General features: G+C 36.2%; 1 protein-coding gene across 2 annotated transcripts in view; it reads left to right on the plus strand.

Annotated features, from left to right (window-relative positions):
- SLC25A12 (solute carrier family 25 member 12) overlaps positions 1-20,221 on the plus strand; it is a 90,150-nt gene that overhangs the window by 21,851 nt on the left and 48,078 nt on the right. Inside the window, exons 1-3 of one of the 2 annotated variants that reach the window (XM_068544917.1) lie at positions 6,889-7,002; positions 11,613-11,716; positions 15,127-15,266. In XM_068544917.1, coding sequence (XP_068401018.1) covers positions 11,665-11,716; positions 15,127-15,266 — 192 coding nt within the window. In that variant the 5' untranslated portion in view covers positions 6,889-7,002; positions 11,613-11,664. Of the gene's footprint in view, positions 1-6,886; positions 7,003-11,612; positions 11,717-15,126; positions 15,267-20,221 lie in introns of those variants that run through there. The other variant, XM_068544916.1, reaches the window with a different exon arrangement.

Below are 20,221 nucleotides of genomic sequence, written 5' to 3' on the forward strand. Positions count from 1 at the left end.
AAAATAGATAGCTAGTGGGAAGCAGCCGCATAGCACAGGGAGATCAGCTCGGTGCTTTGTGTCCACCTAGAGGAGTGGGATAGGGAGGGTGGGAGGGAGGGAGGGAGGGAGGGAGACACAAGAGGGAAGAGGTATGGGGACATATGTATATGTATAACTGATTCACTTTGTTATAAAGCAGAAACTAACACACCATTGTAAAGCAATTATACTCCAATAAAGATGTTAAAAAAAAAGTTAAATATCATTGTTAAAGTTTCTTTAATACTTTTAAGAAAATCAGAGGCTTTGATAATGTTTAACTTATTCCAAGTAGCCAACCCTTCCTCATTTAACGTTTAAGGAAAATGAGCTCCGGAGAGGTTGATTGACTTTCCCAATAACACAAGATTAGTTCTCTTAACTTAAAAAAAATATCTTTTCTCCATTGTTCTGTTTCCCACCCCTTTACCCAGGGCAATGATGAAAAGTTAGAATAGTTCAATTGGTCCATCTTTTTTCCAGCTCCAAGAGGTATTCTTTTTTTTTTTTTTAATTAATTATTTATTTATTTATTTATTTTTGGCTGTGTTGGGTCTTCGTTTCTGTGCGAGGGCTTTCTCTAGTTGCGGCAAGCGGGGGCCACTCTTCATCACGGTGCGCGGGCCTCTCACTATCGTGGCCTCTCTTGTTGCGGAGCACAGGCTCCAGACGCGCAGGCTCAGTAGTTGTGGCTCACGGGCCCAGTTGCTCCGCGGCATGTGGGATCCTCCCAGACCAGGGCTCGAACCCGTGTCCCCTGCGTCGGCAGGCAGATTCTCAACCACTGCGCCACCAAGGAAGCCCCAAGAGGTATTCTCTGATTCTATTATACTTTTTTGATGATGAGTCCTATAGATATATAACTTGAAATAGAATCACATGATATTGTTTATAATTACCCCAGACCAAATCTCAGTTAATAGAACTAGCATAAACAAGTTTGAGTGATTTAGTTAAGTGTATCGGAAAAGGAGGTTTGGGAGTGGTCAAATGTGGTCCCATGCTCTGCCCTTATCCCCCATGTTTTCTTAGCATGTAAACTGCCCCCTTTCTCTTCCTCCCCGCTCCCTTTCCTCCAACAGATAGTAAAATAAGCAGGAGTGTTTTGATACAGGTGCTTGCTATGGAGAGCCATGTAGAACAGCATTGTATAGTATAAATAGCATGATGGGTTGTCTAAAAGTAAAAGCCATTAGCCAAACATTATTTGTGAGATTGTGGCTTAAACTTTGAAGTTCTGGCTGTATAATGAAAAGCAAAATGATTTTGCGCATTAATTGCAGATCTCAGGGACCACTATTGTGTGATTTAATCTAAAATATTTAGACAGTTTCTTGTTTGAAACTGTAACTTCTAGAACCATAGTTTCTATATTTAGCTCTAGTCAGAATTTCATCAGGAGGCCCTATTCTCCTATAATGTGGAAAACTCTAGTTTTCCTTCCTTTCTTTTTCACAAGTGTTTTCCTTTACTATTCTACATGCATATAGAAAAACCTTTAATGAAGAAATCTTGGTTGTTTTAAACATTACAAAATTATCATATTAATGTTTTGAAATTTTATTAGTTTCCATTCAGTAAATTAAAAAGGAACTCTTTAGGAAAATTTTAAAACACATCAAATTCATAAAATATATTATATCAAAGTTATAAAATGAATACATGTTCTTTGAAAAAAGTCAAACAGCAGGTAGGGTAAAAAGTGAAGGTGCCCCCTCATCCTCGTTAAAAGAAAGCAAACTATGGGCTTCCCTGGTGGCGCAGTGGTTAAGAATCCGCCTGCCAATGCAGGGGACATGGGTTCGAGCCCTGGTCCGGGAAGATCCCACATGCTGTGGAGCAACTAAGCCTGTGCACCACAACTACTGAGCCTGCACTCTAGAGCCCGCGAGCCACAACTACTGAAGCCCACGTGCCTAGAGCCCGTGCTCCACTACAAGAGAAGCCTTTGCAATGAGAAGCCCGTGCACCACAACGAAGACAACAGCAACTAGAGAAAAGTCCACGTGCAGCAAAGAAGACCCAACACAGCCAAAAATAAATTAAAACAAAAAAAAGAAGAAAAGAAAACAAACTATTTATCAACGTGTGAAGTAAGCAACGGTCTCTTCGCTCCACAGTTAGTGGCTTGTGGTTTGCCTTTGTTCTGCTGAAGTCTTGATCAGGTTCTTTTATAGATAGGAGAATCCATGGCAGGATAAAGGAAAAAGAGCTTTAAAAATTATTCTGGAACATGTTTGCTTTATGTTGCCAGATAAGCAGACTGTTTCTTGCTTTCTGAAAAGTATTGTTACATTACAATGTGGTATAAAATGCCTGTGGGCTAAAAATAGATAAGGAGCATATCAGAGAGAATAAGTGGCCTATCCCCACTCCCCATTTCTTCCCAATATTTTATTATGAAAGATTTCAAACATTCAGGAAAGTTGAAAGAATTTTACAGTGAACACACCATATACCCACCACATGTATTCTACCATTAACATCTTTCTCTACTTCTTTTCATGTATCTATCCGTCTATCTTTACATCAGTCCGTCTTATTTTTTTTACACATTTCAAGTAAATTGCAGACATTGATACACTTCTTCTTAAATATTTCAGCATGCATATTATTAACTAGATTTTAATATTTGTTTTGAGTTTTTTTTCTTTAGATGTAACATTTACACACAGTGAAAAATATAAATATTAAAGGTACATTTCCTGAGTTTTGACAAATGTGCACACCTGGAAAACCCCATGTGACTTATTATTTTTTATTGTATTAAAATATATATAACATAAAATTTACCATTTTAGCCATTTTTAAGTGTACAGTGCAGTGGCATTAAGTACATTCACATTGTTGTGCTATCGTCACCACTATTCATCTCCAGAACTTTTTCATCATCCATACTGAAACTCCATACCCATTAAACAAGTTCACATTCTCCCCCAACACCCAGTTCCTGGTAACCACTATTCTACTTTCTGTCTCTATAATTTGTTCTAGGTACTTCATAGCAGTGGGACAATACAATATTTGCTCTTTTGCATCTGGCTTATTTCACTTAGCATAATGTTTTAAAGATTCATTCACATTGCAGGATGTATCAGAATTTCATTCCTTTTTAAGGCTGAATAATATAAAGTGACTTATTTTTAAGTTGCTTTTGTGTTTCTTAATTGACTTTTCTTTCTTTAAATAAATCACTGTATAACAAAGGTAACTCTGAGTATTGAGGGTTGGCTGAGTATTATAATAATGTTCTACTTGCTATAGATACCAGATACCCTTTCTGTTTTTCAACTATAACTTTAAATTTGGGGTTGGGGGGCAGGATGGTGAACACTGGATTGAAGGCAGGAGTTGAGTCTTCGACGTGGCCCACTGGGTTGCTGAATGTCTTTGAACAGATCACTTCTTCAGATTTTCTAAGGGTCCTTCCGACTCTACATGGCATGAATATAGGATTTGCCCTTTTGAATATACTGGTAGATAAAAATGTACATATTTAATAAAGTCCATAGAATTTATATTTTAAACAAAGTGGTACTTAGTTGGAAATCTACGCTGCAAGAGTCTCAAATCTGCAGGGGCAGGTGTAGATAACTGGCAAGCCCTGGTCTCTGAAGAAGGCAGCTTCTGCTAGGCTCCAGGAAGCTGGTGCTACTTGGAACCAGAAACCTGTTGCCCAAGTTCATAATTTATCAAGAGAAACCAGAAAACTGGATATTTATGTGAAATCTTAGGATTTCCTAATGTTGGCAACAAACCTAACTAAAAAAATAATGCTTTACATGCTAAAGAAAACACGTGTGGGCCAAATTCAGTCTGCCAGCCAACCATTTATGACCCTTGCTAGTTAAGGAAAAGGTCTTTGACCTCTTTTCATAAATACAGAAAGTTTTACTACTGAGCATGAAATATGCTTTAAAGCTACATAGTCTGTATTTCAGGGTAATTGTATTTTTGATGTCTAATTCCTGAGACTTGTTTTGGGAAAACCAAGATGCTGGGCATTGTTCTTTTCTCCTATAATCAGCCTAGCTACTTTTAATTTTTATTTTTAAAATTAATCTTATGAGCAGAAGAAATAATGTTAATTCTTTATTATAAATATAAAAATTTCAAATGTTTCTGAATTACATAATGTAGAAAGTGAAAGTCTACTGTAACTCATTTCCTAGATCACTATTGTATTTGTGTTACACATTCTCATTGATCTTTAGTTTTGTTCAGAGCTTAAAACCACATATTGCTCATTGCTTTTTAGGAGTGTGTGCATAGTCATGATGATACCTGATATATTGTTACTTCTTTGTTTTTTTACTACCCTAAAATTTGTGTACTGACAATCATACTTTTGAGTTTTACTATATTTTTTAGTAATGCATAAGGTGTGTCATGACATGTGGCCTGATAAACAGTTTCGATTGTTCCTCCCAGGATTCATTAGGCACTCAAGCTCCTAATTTCACCAAGAATTCTTCAGCGTGGGCACAGTGAGGGCATAGTCTTCAGTGCCCTGAATACTACCACCACAAAGCCTTTCTTTCCCTCAAAAAAGGGCAAAGGCATAGTGTACATCGTTGCTTTGGATATAATGTAATCTGTGTAATTTAAACATACTTCAAAGTATTTTAAGTAATAGAAAATGTAACTTTGAATGTAAAATATGTCTTAGATGAATGAGGGCATAAAATGAAAAGTAAAATGTAGTCACTTTCTTAATACCGTGTTGGAAAACAGGTATCTCTAAAAAGTCATGTATTCTAAATTGGGTTTATTCAAGAAGATTTATGAGTTCCTACCCTGAATCAAGCCTGTGCTCTGACAGGCCTACCTTCTAGCGGGGAATTGGACTTTAAACAATGAGTTACATAATTACTTTAACAAGAATTCTGTGAGGGGCACTAAAAAAGTACAGTACTGCTGTAAGGTGTGACGGGGATGTGAAGTCATCTGGGGACTTTAAGGTGATTCTCTTGAGGAAATGATATTTGAGATGAGCTGTGTAAAGACTGGGTGGAAATTAAATGGAGGAAAGTTTGGAGATGGTGGGATCATGCCAAGGAAAATGAATTGTGGAATGATGGCCCTGAGTGGAAGGAGCATGGATTGTTTTAGGAGCTTAAAATGAGTGGCCTGGAGTGCAGAGAGCAAGGAAGAGATATGGAGAAGTCAGATCCTGTGGGCCTAGAAGCTACATTAAGAATTAGGTCTGTTCCTTTGGATAGGGTGACTGTAAATGTATTGTCCAAATCAGCCCATTTGAGAATAGAATGTGGCACTACTGGTGTGTGTGTGTATAATTACTTGGATATATACTGGTATATGTATTTCTTGGATATATACTGTCACTTGGATACTAGTCACTATCAGTAGCAGCAACATGGTATGAAATATTTGCAGCAAGATTTGTTGTGGAAGATGACTCTAAACCAGCATATGCCTACTCCATAAGATCACTGAAGGCAATTTCAGTGTAGTTTTGGCCACTGGCTAATTTCACAACCTTGAGTATTATAGGATGAAATAAGTTTTAGTTTTCTTCCTTTTTGCTTTGAATTTTCCTTTAAAAATTTTATTATTGACATTTCAAACATATATAAAACAAAGAATAGTATAATAAATTCAATATACTCATCGCCCACTTTTTTTTGAGGTTAGTTTGTGCTTTTATTTGCCAGTACAATTTAACCACAGTGGCCTGCAAACTTTTTTGATCTAAAAAGTACATTTTACATCACAATCCAACAAACACACACACATGTATAATATGTATACATATATAAAAGTGAAACAAAAGTTTTGCCAAAAATGTCTACCCTGAGTGTTAATTCTTTTTTAAGACTTTTTTTTTTTTAACCAAGGGTGAACTGCACTGACACATCAATCACCAAAGTCCCCAGTTCATCTTAGGGTTCACTTTAATGAAGTGAGTACACCCACTTTTAATAATTATTAAGATAATTATTAAATTTGTTTCACTTATAACTCCACCCATTCCTCCATCCTCTGGAGTATTTTGAAGCAAATTCCAGGTGACATATTTCATCTGTAAATATCTCAGTGTGTATTTCTAGAAGATAAGAAAAATTACCAAAAACAAAACAAAACCTCCTCAAAAACATTGATGTCTTAATATCATCAAGCATTTGTGTTGTAACAGTATTTCCATTTCCTGATTTTCTGATAAACTAAAAAAAAATTTTTTTTACTTTAAGCAGAATCCAAATAAGATCTGTATCTTTGTAATTAATTGCTACATCTCTTAGGTCTTTAATGAGGTTCTCCTCCATATCTTCTTTAAAAGTTCTTTTTTTTTGCATATATAGAATGTTCACTCTGTAGTTTCCCACAGTCTGCATTTTTGCTGATTGTGCTTCTGTGGTAATGTTTAATTTGACATGTTCCTTTGTCCTTTGTATTCTTCTGTAAATTGTTGATTACATCTAAAGCAGTGGTTCTCAGTGGGGCGGGTGCTATTGGCATCTAGTGGGCAGAGGCCAGTGATGCTGCTTAACGTGATACAATGCACAGGAGGCCCCCACAGCAAAGAGTTATCCAGCTTCAGATGGCACGATTGACGGCCAAGCTTTAGAAACTCTGATCTAGAGACCTGATCAGATTCAGGTTCAATCATTTTCAGTCTTGTCTCTTTCTTCTTGCGATGTTAGAGGGTATTGATTATTGCCCAGGTCCATTAACGAGTTAAGGGTTTACAAAACGGTAACATTCTATCATTCCTTCTTTCTTTCTTATCTGGAATACCACTATAAAGAGACACTTCCCTTCATCAGTTATTTGGTTACCCTGAGCTACAATTCATACTGTAAAGGCAGGTTACCAGCCGATAATATTTTATATTTTATTCCAGGTTGATCTCCTATCAAGAGTTTTTGGCCTTTGAATCTGTTTTATGTGCTCCAGATTCCATGTTCATAGTGGCTTTCCAATTGTTTGACAAGAGTGGAAATGGAGAGGTGACATTTGGTAAGAAAAAAAAAAGATTATATGTTTAAGGGAAGTTAGTGAGGCTGGTTCAGTTTTTAATTGCTAAATTTAGTAACTGCATATAGATTGCTGCTTATTTAAGAGCTAGTCAAAAAGTGGAGTATTAATTTCCTAAAAGGATTTACATAGATAAAATTAAAATGGCTTTATTTTCTTTTAAGCATTAGACTATTGCAAAAAATTAAGGAATTTAGGAATGTTGTTGCTTCAACTCATTGACTCTCTGACACTTTCACGTTCCTAAAGTAGGTGGTGTAAAATTATCTTGTTCTGGGCCAGCCTGGGCAACATTTTTTATGAAACAGACTGAACAACATGGAGTAATCATCTCATACCTTCAGGAATTTTTGGGTAGAGAGTTCAGAGCTTCACTGGAGCATCTTTGGAAAATTGCTGCTATGTCATTTTAACACCTAAGAATGGAACTGAAGGAGGGAGTTAAGGCAAGAATAGTTTGCATTCTCTGAACCCCCATTTTAGATTTTTGGTTTTAGGCAACAAGGCTAGAATATTAAAGTTGCCATTTGAATTGGATGTAGAAATCAATTTTAAATCCTTTGGTAGGCACATAATCTAGCACATTGTGGATGTCTCAAAGCATACAAGCTAGGATTTCTATCTATAGCCATGTATTAGTTTTTTGAAGAGGCTTACTTGCAGAAATTAGTATGTGTTTATTAGTAAGAGTATCAGCTAATTTTTCCTGCAAGAAGGTTTGCAATAAAAATAATGTAGTGTTATCAAGGACCTAGAGCACTCCTCCCTTTTTTTTTTTTTTAATATTTGGATTTTTTTTATTGTGGTAAAACAACACCTAACATAAACCTTAGCATCTTAACCATTTGTCAGCGTACAGTTCAGTAGTGTTAAGTATATTCACATTGTAATGAAACAGATCTCCAGAACTTTTTCATCTTGTAAAACTGAACTTGAACCCCTTTAGTGGTGTGAATTGGAATCAACATGTGGTAGAGAAACTCTTGAAAATCAGGCTTCCCCTGAGCCACAGTGCTAAATATTTATTCACTGTAGTGTTGGTTATAAAACAAACATCCTCTAGTTAAACCCAAAGGAAGATGTATCGCTGCTATGGTGAGAATGGTGAGAAAGTACAGGTATTTGAAAGGACCAGTGGTGCCTTTGCTGTCATCTTAGTGGGCACATGTTCTAGCTTGGCATTGATTGTTTCCTTCCTTCTGCCCACTGACCCAGTTGTCTTCTGTTATCAGAAGATTTTCCCAAATAAATACCTATGCAGAGCTCTTTAGGTGTCTGTGTTTATCTTGGCATTCTCTCTGCTTTGGAGCAAGCTCTGGCCATTCTGCCTCCTAAAGAATGTTGATTTTCCTCAGAAACACCTAGATTTTATAGTTTAAAGCATAAAGCCTTTATCATCTCATCATTCAGCATTAACCCTGTACTGCTGAGAATGCTGCATTTTCTATTTTCAATAGGTATCACACGTGCTCATATGCCTTATTTCCAAATGTGATGCACAGATGCTTGGGAAATAACTTGATATAAATATCTGCCTTAGTGACAATATACCCGTGCTTCTGTCATGTGTCCATTTCTTAAGAATTAGATTTCCCAAAACCAAATTCTATTTTTTTTTTTGGTCCCCTTTACCTTGGTATCATGATTCCTTGTGTCTCCTCCATTTGATTGCTTTTTCCAATTTCTATTTTAAAAATAAGTCACTCAAGTCAGTTTATTCAACAGACTAACAATAGAGACTCACGCCATGGTTGATTAGCAGATTAAAATGTGTAGGAAGTAGCTGAGTGGTTTGTACACACATTATTTCATGCAAATGAAAGCTTGTAGTTATTAGACTCCAACTTTAGCATTTTATAGATCTTTTGTTTTTCCCTCAGACTATGATATATGACTTAAAATTTCAAGAAAATAGGATTAAAAGCAGAACAAATCAGTTTTAGTTTTTATAGCACCTGTTATGAACTGAAGAGCATATAAACCCTCCAGAATCCTTCATTCTGCTGCTGCATAATCTAGAGTTAGGAAGATTCTTACGGAAGGAGATAAAATTGAACTCCCTTTCGACATTGTTCCTGTGGTCCCTGGCCAACTGGATGGCTCTCTTGATGGTGCTCACCTATCTGCTGGGGACCTTGACCATTCCCCCTCCCTGCCCTATATCCCTAATTTCGAGGATTCATTTTTAGACAAACTTTCTTAACTAAAAGGAAAAGAATCATAATGAAGGAGAGAAATTTTAATTTTATATTCTTAAGAAAAGAAGAAAAGCATTGAAACTGTTACAGATGCCATTTAACAAAATTTCTAAGGCCCACTCATTTCAGGCTGTATTCGAGACTACAGAATTTCAACATAAGGAAATAATTAACTTGGAGTTTGTTTTAATAGGATTTTGGATCTGTGATAAAGGTCAGTTTTCATGTTTGTACTCACTTAATAAAATGAATTGTACTTATGTATTTATAGACGTATGTTTAGGTAAAAGGAAAATTTAGATCCATTCTAACTCTAAATCCTTTTCACCAGATGGCCTTATGTTTTCTAGTTTGGAGCTTATTTAAAGTATAGATTTTTCTTGTGCACATCAGGAGAGAAAGGTGGGAGAGAATATTGGATGCAAGGTGTAATGGAGTGGGGAAAGACTATTACGCCGTCAGTATATCTCACGAACTGTGATGATGATGTTATCTGTGTACTTGTGTATATTCTCATCTATGCTGTTTTTTTTAGATATGCTTTTTATACACATCAAATTGTGTACTTAAATTGTGTGTATCTTTGCAAATATTTATATATATCAGTATTGAACAACATTTACCTGAATGCTGGACAAGTTTTTTTTTTTTAATTAGAGATACCTCTGCTCTGGGCGAGAGGACTTACATTGAGACCTTGGTCATCCATTTTAGAATGTACAAGCTCAAGAGAGGGTTTTGGAGTTTTTAAAAGAGTGAATAAAATCATTAGTTGTTTCTTCTTTGGTATTGTTCTAGTAAAACTTCTAATGCATGCTGTGGATGATTACTTAATGGCTTGTATATCTGTTTCTGCCTGGTGGCATGAGCCTTATAGGGGCCATTGCATGACTGGTGTGTGCTAGATATCGTGTAAACTTGCCTTGGTCTCACTGTTGTCCACTAGTGTACTGGATATTCTGCTCAATAGAATTAGATTGAGGTACCCTAGATAACCAGGTATTCTACATTGTGTTGTCAGTAGTTGCCATGCATTTGTCCCAAGTTAAAAAAAAAAAAAAAAAAGCCTATTGCTTTAACAAGGATGTAATCATTCTAAAAAAAAAACCCAACAACACTCTTACCTATTAACTAATAAATGAATATAAAACATGTTATATATTCTAAACTTTCTATTAAAAATCTCATCAACATTGTGTTCCAAAGTGTTTGCCTGGGAATGGGAACTCTCTGGAGAAAACTCTTCCAGGGGCACATCTTTACCCCGACTGTAGAACCCTTAAAGGGTAGGGATTCCTTTTGATTTTGTACCGTGTTTGACCATCATTATGTATAACAAATAAAAATGTGATCCATTTGTGCCTCTAAAACAGACTCTTTTACCCTAAAGGGAATAATAATCTGGTTGGGCTGTTTTAGGCATGACCACTGCTATTGTTAAAAAGATTTAGGAGATGGAAGTCTAGATATGAAAAATGTCATATCCTCTCTCAGTGGAAACAAAGCTATAGACATGGTATAATATGAAATTCTAATGGTAATAAATACCTAGTTTAACTTGGTGAGAATGAGAGCTTCACTTGGGTGTTCAAATTAAATCAGGAAGACTTTTTGCGACTCCTTTCAGATATCGCAGAGGTTACATTAATATTCAAGGCTATAGAGTAGCTTAGAATTTGAGGTAAAAAGAGGACATGGTTTTACTTGTTTTTATGCCATTTGGTGATTGTTGAAGCATCTAACTTCTATAGTAATAGATGCTCTTTAAATGTAAACTCATTTTTCCTGAGAAGTGGACCTTTACATATATTTGGCAGCAGGACTACTCTGTTGACTGATTGTACAGTAGTCCCTTTTGGAGGTAGGTAAAGGGTTAATAGAAATACTTTTCCCTCAGTAAAACAGAGGAGGTCACCCCGGAAACTAATGAGCCACCTGGAAATAGAACCTAGAAGTCTGGCCTGACATGCTGTGTTGGCTGGGACTTCTTCTACAAGCTCCTGTTGTTGATCTTTTTGTTGTTGTTGTTTGTTTTCCTTTTCTTTCTTTTTTAGTTTCTTAGTTGTTCCTCTTCTTTCCCCCCAAGTTTTCCCTCACTGAGAAACTCTTTACTTCTGCAAGTCTTGCCATTGTTTTTGTTCAGTTATACACAAGGATATTCATTGTTCCTGGTGGGAGTCCTTCTAAAAGCCTCTCTGACTTCACTTTAAGAACTGTGCAGGTGAAACTCAGCTATTGAGGACTTTTTTTTTCCCTGACAATAAAAATGTTTGATCTCAAGCCTATAAGTTGGAAGGAGTGGCTCCTGCTGGGCTGGAATCCTTGGAATCAGGATGTCGTTGGGCTGATGGTAGGTGGGCTGTGTCACAGGGCTGATGGCTTGTATACCTACAGGAGGAGTTCTCTGGCCACACCGTTGGTACAGCAGCTCCTTCCAGGCTCATTCATGGAACAGGCATGGCGGCAGTCTTGGAGAAGAGTGCCAGCCCCGGTCAGAGGTAATTTTGTACTGCAGAAAGGTGAACAAGACCAGTAGGAAGCTCCCATAAGGACCAGGGGAGGGATGAGGGTGGATGAGATGGGGAGACACAGTGTGGGCTGCTGGGGAAATTAAAACCTCTGTTAAGACATATTTACATATTTATGATATATATGCTTCGATGTATTTCATCTAGTGCAATCATCATAAGTGACTGATACAGCTAAACTGACTAATGTTATATGTCTGTGAACATTTTTACTTAATCACAGTTGTCACCATTACCTGCCCTCCTGACAAATCATTGTGCTCCTCTCCTTTAAGCAAAGAGAACATAATGACAAGCTACTTTTGTATCTGGCCCCAATTCCCTTTTCAGAGGAATTATAAACCATCTCTTTCATGAGCCCATGCTCTGCAGGAAGTGAAAAGGTGGTCTTTTGTTTTCTATATGTCAGAAAACAAATGGATTCCTATTTCCCTTAGCAGTGCCAACCTAGTATAAAACACTCGATCATGATCTTGTTGCCAATAAGATGTGACTATCATATCCCTTTCATCCAAGCCAGAACTGTGGCCACTGAAATAGCACTCCTTGGAGAGCTAAAGACCCTTGTTTGCCACTGGAAAGACGGGATTCTCTCTGGGGGGAAACTTGCTATGTAGTTTCAGTTAGATATATTGGGTATATTTGAGATTATTGGTGCTCCCTTTCATGTCGTATAGAACCTGATAAAACTGGGTAAGATAAGACGATCATCAGCTCTTTGGGCTATTGCCTCACACAAGTATAAGCTCTCCAGTTCTGGAGCTTTTGCATAACTTTTTTTTTTTTTTTTTTAATAAGCATATCCTGGTAAAAGTAAAGTGGTAATTATGAATTTGACTTGAAAACAATAGTTGTACTAATTATTTCTGTAAGCTTCCTGATTTAGCCTTAGGCAGTTGGTAGTGGAAATAATAACAGAAGGGAAGTGGAATACATCAAGAGGTGCCAAAGTAGGTTTGAAATTTTGTAGCCTGTGACATGGCTAAAATAATTAAAAGTGTCTGGGGGTAGTTAATAAACCACAGCACATAATAATGGTCATAATGAAACCATATACAAAGCTGTCAACTGACCACTTTGGGTGAAGGGAGAAATGTTTAAACAAATATTCATGGAAAATGACACTTCTATATTTGGGGAAATTATTATGAGTAATTTAAGCCATCATTTTAATTGTTTCAAAGGTATTGTAAGATTTTATTTAAAGGTTGCTAAGTAGTTTACAAAATAGGATTTTAGTTAAAAGTTTTTATTTTAGAGCTATTTTTCTGACTGTAAATTATACATTGTAATTTTGGTTTATAAATATCCTTTTTGTGATAATAGAAAACAATTTTCATGGTTCATTGAATTTTCATAAGTTTGAAAGCTTTTGAATCTTTTTGGCTTTATTTGATATAGTTTCGCACTTGAGATTCTGATATTTTCCAATCACACAAAGGTAATTCAGTTTTATTCCACTATTATATAAAACTTATTTAGGTAGCAATACATATATTTCTTATCAAATAGTTGAGTTTTGGGAGTTGTGACCTTTAAAATAAAGGTTATAAAATAACTCATTCCCTTTAATAATTTATCTTAATGTTACTTAAATATATGTAGTAATTTAAATTATCCTAATATGCTTTCCATTAATTTCTTCATATTCCCTTAGTTTAACACTTAAAATAAGAAATCAAATTAATTAATTTGGAAAGAGAAGCAACTAATTAATTGAATTAGGAGGATCCTAAAAAAATCTTTGCTAAACGGCCATAATACTTTTAACTCTAAATAGTTTTTTGCCATCCTTATTATTTTAATTATTTTGTAAACTTTAACATATTTTACAACTTGTTGAAGTTTCATATAGATTCAAGGGTAATCCTTTGTGTTGGTTAGGATCCCATGACTTGCTGTATTGCGTTAATTCTTTGCTTTCAGAAACAAAAACTCATATATTTAATTTGTGTTTATGGAAGATGAAAATAATTGACATGATTTGAAAACTCTGAAATACTGTTGCTATTTAGGCCAGAAATAAATGCTACATTCCATTTGAAAGAAAAGATGAGAATCCCATCTCCCCAGTGACATCCAATGCCGCCTTCCAACTGACTAATCACTGTGACCTATTCAGAGCTGTCATGTTGAATCCAGACTGGTAGGATTTCCAGTTCAGGATTCTTACACTCCCTCCTGCTCCCCCAGCATAGCAATGCTTTTATCAAAAAAAAAAAAAAAAGTATATTAAAACTAAAGGGAATCCATTAAACCATTTACAATATGAGATTTATATCTTACTCAAAGAATTTGCAGAAATTAGATAAAATAGCATAGTTGGAGATTATAAAACATTAAGCTTGTATTTACTAATTCTTTAGTATAATTGATAGCTATAGATAGTAAAATCCTTTCACTAATATAATTGGCTTAAATTTGAAAATAATTTTGTTCTTAAGACATCAGTAAAACGGGCTTCCTGCTTTCTTAACTTTGTTAACGATTTTTTTTTTTTTTTGGCATGAGCTTCTAAATTAGTCTATCCAGTCTATGCTTGTTAAAGTACCAGTCATTTGTGAATTGACTTTCATAGTAAGTGTAGAACGGTGTAAGAAAGTGAATGACATTGTTAGTGCATGAAGACAAGCTGTCAGAGGGTTTTGGTTGTGTATTACACAGTGTGACTGGTTCCTATCTAAAAGTTAGTATACTGTGTTTAGTCCTTCTTTATTTAAAAGTGAATCACTAATTTCACTTATCTTAAAATATTTTAATAGCTGAGACTAATAATCATGGTTTTTATGGGGATCTTGAAGCTTTGTGTCAAGACCATATTTTTGACAATATCAGAAGCTTTTAATAAGGTGCTTGCTGCTGAGCTAATGATATGCTTTTGATAGTATTTCTTATACCTATCTTCAATAGACATATTCAGGCTAGTGTGAATGTAATAATCAAGCCTCAATCAAGCCATACTTAGTATGACAAATATTGCATTATACTGTAATTTAGGTATTCACGCTTCTGATAAAGGGCTTAATTCGACTCCTTGAGGAACCGGGAAAACACTATTGATTTTATACTGGAATGCAAAGTAGCAGCCATTTATAATGCAAGATATAAATCACTTCCTAATTAAAATTAAATCAAGAGAAATTAAGAATCTCATGGCCTTATATGTAATGGTACACAATCTTAACTGTAAAATTATATTTTGTATCAATTGTGCTCCTGTGCATGGGTTTCTGAGCACAAAAAATTTTGCAGCTAATGTTAGTAGAAGCAGATAATATTGACTTTTAAAATTTCTCTTAATTTCTTTCTGTAGGAACATTGCAGTGGACTAAACTACTTATTCCAGATATAATTTATTTATTTTTGTTTTCCCTTTCAAGAAAATGTCAAAGAAATTTTTGGACAGACTACTATTCATCATCATATCCCTTTTAACTGGGACTGTGAATTTATCCGGCTGCATTTTGGCCATAATCGGAAGAAGCATCTTAACTACACAGAATTCACACAATTTCTTCAGGTGAGCTTAGTTTTTCATAACCAGAGTAAATATATACCATTCCTCCTCCATCTCCTTCCCTTTTAGCTTTATTAGGTTTATTACAAAAAATAGCAATCTTCTGTGGCATTTCACCCCCATTTTAAATTTCTCACTCCCAGAGGCAACTTATTTAAATTCTCGTAATTGTTTCTTTCGGTGTTTACTTTCATAGCTTTAAATAATAAACATGTGCTGGCACTTCTACTTTTTAATTTTTCACTTTTAGGTTTTTTTTTTTTTTTTTTTTTTTTTTTTAATGGCTGTGTTGGGTCTTCATTTCTGTGCGAGGGCTTTCTCTAGTTGTGGCAAGCGGGGCCACTCTTCATCGCGGTGCGCGGGCCTCTCACTATCGCGGCCTCTCTTGTTGCGGAGCACAGGCTCCAGACGCGCAGGCTCAGTAATTGTGGCTCACGGGCCCAGTTGCTCCGCGGCATGTGGGATCTTCCCAGACCAGGGCTCAAACCCGTGTCCCCTGCATTGGCAGGCAGATTCTCAACCACTGCGCCACCAGGGAAGCCCAGGTATTTTTTATTTAATTTGAACTATGGAAGATTAGGAGCTAGCCTTTTCACCTTTCCCTCTCTATCACAGACTTGGACATTTTCTGTCCCCACCCTCCATATAATTATGTCATGATTCTGCTTAGATCGGTAATCATATTTGAATCACCACAATTTTGTAAACACTGTGCATGACTAGAATGATTTTCTTGGAGATTCTAATTTTTATTATTTCATTTTCTGTGTATTAATGCCAGTTCATTCTCAGACTTGGCCTCAGTTACAAAAATCTCATTTTAATATGTTTAAAACAGAGTAGGTGTTTGGTCAATTTCATCCTCTTGGAGCAATCCAGGAGCTTGCTTTCTTTTTAAAAACATTTGAGGTAAAATTCACTTACCATAAAATTAACCATGTGAAAGTGCACAATTTAGTACATTCACAGTGTTGTGCAACCACCAGCTCTAATTCCGAAACCTTTTCATTACCCCAGACGAAAACCCTGTACCAGGTAAACAGTCACACCCCATTCTTGCCTTTCCTTAGCTCCTGAAACCACCAATTTACTTTCTGTCTATGGATTTACCTATTCTGGGTATTTCATATCAGTGGAATTATACGATATGAATTTTTGTGTCTGGCTTTTTCTTAGCATAGTGTTTTCAAGGATTATCTGTGTGTAGCATATATTAGTACTTCATTCCTTTTTATGGCTGAATAATATTCCATTGTATGGATATATCATATTTTGTCTATCCATTCATTAGCTGATGGACACTTGGGTTGTTCTTGCCTTTTGGCTGTTATGAATAGTGCTGCTATGAACATTGGTATACATGTATGCTTTTGAATACCTGTTTTCAAATCTTTTGAGTATATCCCTAAGGTGTGAGATTACTGGGTCATATGGTAATTTTAACTTTTTGAGGAACTGCCAGACTGTTTTCCACAGCCCCTACACCATTTTCCTGGAACTTTCTGATACTGGACTTTGTACTTACTACATAGCTGTCAGCTTGTGATCTCCCTTCACCTTCATCCTGGGGAGTCCATTTGCTTTTCTGTTATGTTGAACCTTCCATTTGCTGGATTTCATCTCTTCCTTTATTATGGTTTGCTTTCTTTTTTTTTTTTTTTTTAATATTTATTTGATCTATTTATTTATTTGGCTGTGTCGGGTCTCCGTTTCGGCATGTGGGATTTTTTGTTGCGGCGCTCGCTGTGGCGCGCAGGCTTCTCTTTCGTTGTGGAATGTGGGTTTTCTCGCTCTGGTTGTGGCACGCGGGGTCCAGAATGAATGGGCTCTGTAGTCTGCGGCACACGGGCTCTCTGGTTGAGGCGCGCATGCTTAGTAGTCGCGGTGCGCGGGCTTAGTTGCCCTGTGGCATGTGGGATCTTATTTTCCCGACCAGGGATTGAACCCACGTCACCTGCATTGGAAGGCGGATTCTTTACCACTGGACCACGAGGGAAGTCCCTGGTTCCTCTTTTTTGGTAGAATACTTACTGAAGGGGCTTCCTAAGGAAAGTAAAATAATTTTCTTGTGAGACTTTTGATATCTGAAAACCTCTGCTCTATCATTACCTTTAGTTTGGCTGGATATAGAATTTTAGTAATTTATTTTCCTCCTAATTTGAAAATATATCTCTTTTGTTTTCTAGCTTCCAGTGTTGCCACTGAGCAGTCCAGTACCATTCTAATCTTGATTCTGTTTTGAAACTTTTTTTTTTTTTCCACTCTGGAGGGTTTTAAGATTTTTTTCTTTTCAGCATTTTGAAATTTCATGATGATATTCCTTGATGTGAGTTTATTTTTATTCATTGTGCTGAGCATTCAGGGGCTCTTTTAATTTGAAAGCTTATGTACTTCAATTCTTGAAAATATTCTTTCTACATTTCTTCTATATTTTTCCTGTCTAGAGCTAGTAAACATAATAAATGTATGATCCTTTAATTTTCTTTTCTCTCCTGTTTTCCTTCTGAACCTTCTATTGTTTCTTTTGTTATATTTCTAATTTTCAAGAGTTCTTTTTGGTTTTCTAAATATTTCTTTTAAAAATAGCATACTGTTCTTCTTTCATGGATGTAGTATTTTCTCTCACTTCTCCAAACATATTAGAGGCAGGGTTTTTTGTTTTTATGTTTTTTTTTAAATTTTCTTCTCCCTGCAAAGTGTCTGTTTCTGTCAAGTTACTTTCTTTCTCTTTGTTTGGGTCTCTCTTTTTCATGTTAGTAGCTCTTCTCCTATGCCTGATGGTTCTTGGTCCTCTGCTCATATTAAAATCAAGATTGAGGCTTATTGGGAGCTTTGGGTTCATGGCAGGATTTATTAACTGGACCTTACTGTAAAGTTCTCTGGCTGGGCTCTTTTTCCGGGGAGTCTGTAATGTCTGTATGTTCAGGTCTTTTACTTTGGATTGGGGAATCAGAATAATCATTTGGCCTCCCATCTGGAGTATTAGATCTGGCTTTTGATATTCTGGTTGCTGAGTAAGGCAAAAGGGTTAGAGGTCCGCAACATTCAGTATGGAGGTGGACTTTCATTTAATTACCTGTTTTCATCTGTGCCTGGTCTCCCTTAGTCCGGAGATCCTCTGTTAGACTCACCTAGTTGTCTTCCAGGGTTGGGAAAGGGCTAGTGGCCTGGCTGTGGTGGAGTATAGCAGGTAACTAATTGCTGTATAAACAGGCTTCCATCTAAGCCTCCTGTTCTCAGCTCCACCTTCACCATTTCTTCTGGGGGTACTAGTATAGCCAATTCACAAGTCTTTGGCAAATTCTGTCATGTACGTTGGATTGCTTTTTTGCTTTCCTCACTTCTAGTTTTCTTGGGCCTGCTAAGCCAGTTGTCATTTGCTCTTTTGCCCTCTAATCTTTTTGTAAATTAATTAATTAATTAATTAATTAATTTATTTATTTATTTATTTTTGGCTGATTTGGGTCTTAGTTGCTGCACGTGGGCTTTCTCTACTTGCAGTGAGCAGGGGTGGTGTGTGGGCTTCTCCTTGCGGTGGCTTCTCTTGTTGCAGAGCATGGGCTCTAGGTGTGCGGGCTTCAGTAGTTGTGGCACATGGGCTTAGTTGCTCTGCGGCATGTGGGATCTTCTGGATCAGGGCTCGAACCTGTGCCCCCTGTATTGGCAGGTGGATTCTTAACCACTACGCCACCACGGAAGTCCCTCTAATCTTAAAAATGTAGTTTCTGTCTTCTTTTCTGTTCTCTTTGTCCTTGAGTTTCTGTATTGTTTTGTTTTTCATTCTTTAGTGTGATTTTTAGTGAAGAGTAGAGTTTTGAAAGACAACAGAGCTAAATGTACTAGTTCAGTCTCATCCAAAGCCACAGTATTTCTGAACCCCTGCTATTTTCATCTCATAGTTAGAGGAGATGCATTTCTAAAAACACAAGATCTTTAGCTTTAGCATAACTTCCTGTATTTACCCTTTCCCTCAGTTCCCCTTTTTCCCACCCTTTCAATCTAGAAGCAGATTTATTTTATTTTATCTTTTATTTATTAGAGTATTTTTATCTCTTTAGAATATCTTTTTTTTTATCTTTTATAGGTCCAGAGTATTGTTTTTTTCATTAGCGTGATCACAGTATCTATTCTACCCTGATATTTTGATTACACTACATAAATGGAGAGCTTTATATGTAGAACTTTTATCCTTTGGTTGCTTCTTTTTGAAGTCCTTAATTTTAATTTTTTATTTTGAAAGACTTCAAATATATTTAAAAATAGAATAGTATAATGAACCCCCATGTACCCATCAACTAGCTTCAACAATTATTAAATGTTGGCCAGTCTTTTTTTAATCTATACTCTCCACTCTGTTTCCTACTGGAGCATTTGGAAGCCAATCCCATACACTCTATAGTTTCATATGTGATACTTCAAATATATATCTTTAAAAGATACAGGGGAGTCCTTCAACTGTTGACCTAATAGAAAATAGAAAATCTGTTCTTCCAGCATTACTCTTGCATTACTCTTGCAGTGAGGATTCTGCTTTTCTTCAGTACTGAGTGTCATTAATAAGGCTTAATCACGCTGGATATTAATCACTGGATATTTCTGAGAGTCTAAGACGTGCATGGAAAAGACAAAGACATAACAAAGGCATAAATAGGGAGGAAAAAAAAAGAGTGAGGAAGGGAAAGCCTATGTAAGATAGAGTGGAGCTGTGTGTGCTTCTGATGCTGCTTAGGAATATCCTTTCCTTGGAGAACACTTTCAACCATATTTTAAGGCTGAAATAAGGATAAAAAATTCCTGCTTCATTTGAAGGGTGATGTGGTTGGAGCTGAGGTGATAGAAAGTTGGAGTATGTTAGGGAGAATGACTAAAGTGGAAGAGGAGAAAATTTACAAATTGGAGATTGAACAACATGCTCCTAAGTAATCAATGGTTCATAGAAAGAATCAAAAGGAAAATCA

The sequence above is a fragment of the Eschrichtius robustus genome, chromosome 5 (assembly GCF_028021215.1).
Source record: "Eschrichtius robustus isolate mEscRob2 chromosome 5, mEscRob2.pri, whole genome shotgun sequence".
Taxonomy (NCBI): Eukaryota; Metazoa; Chordata; class Mammalia; order Artiodactyla; family Eschrichtiidae; genus Eschrichtius; species Eschrichtius robustus.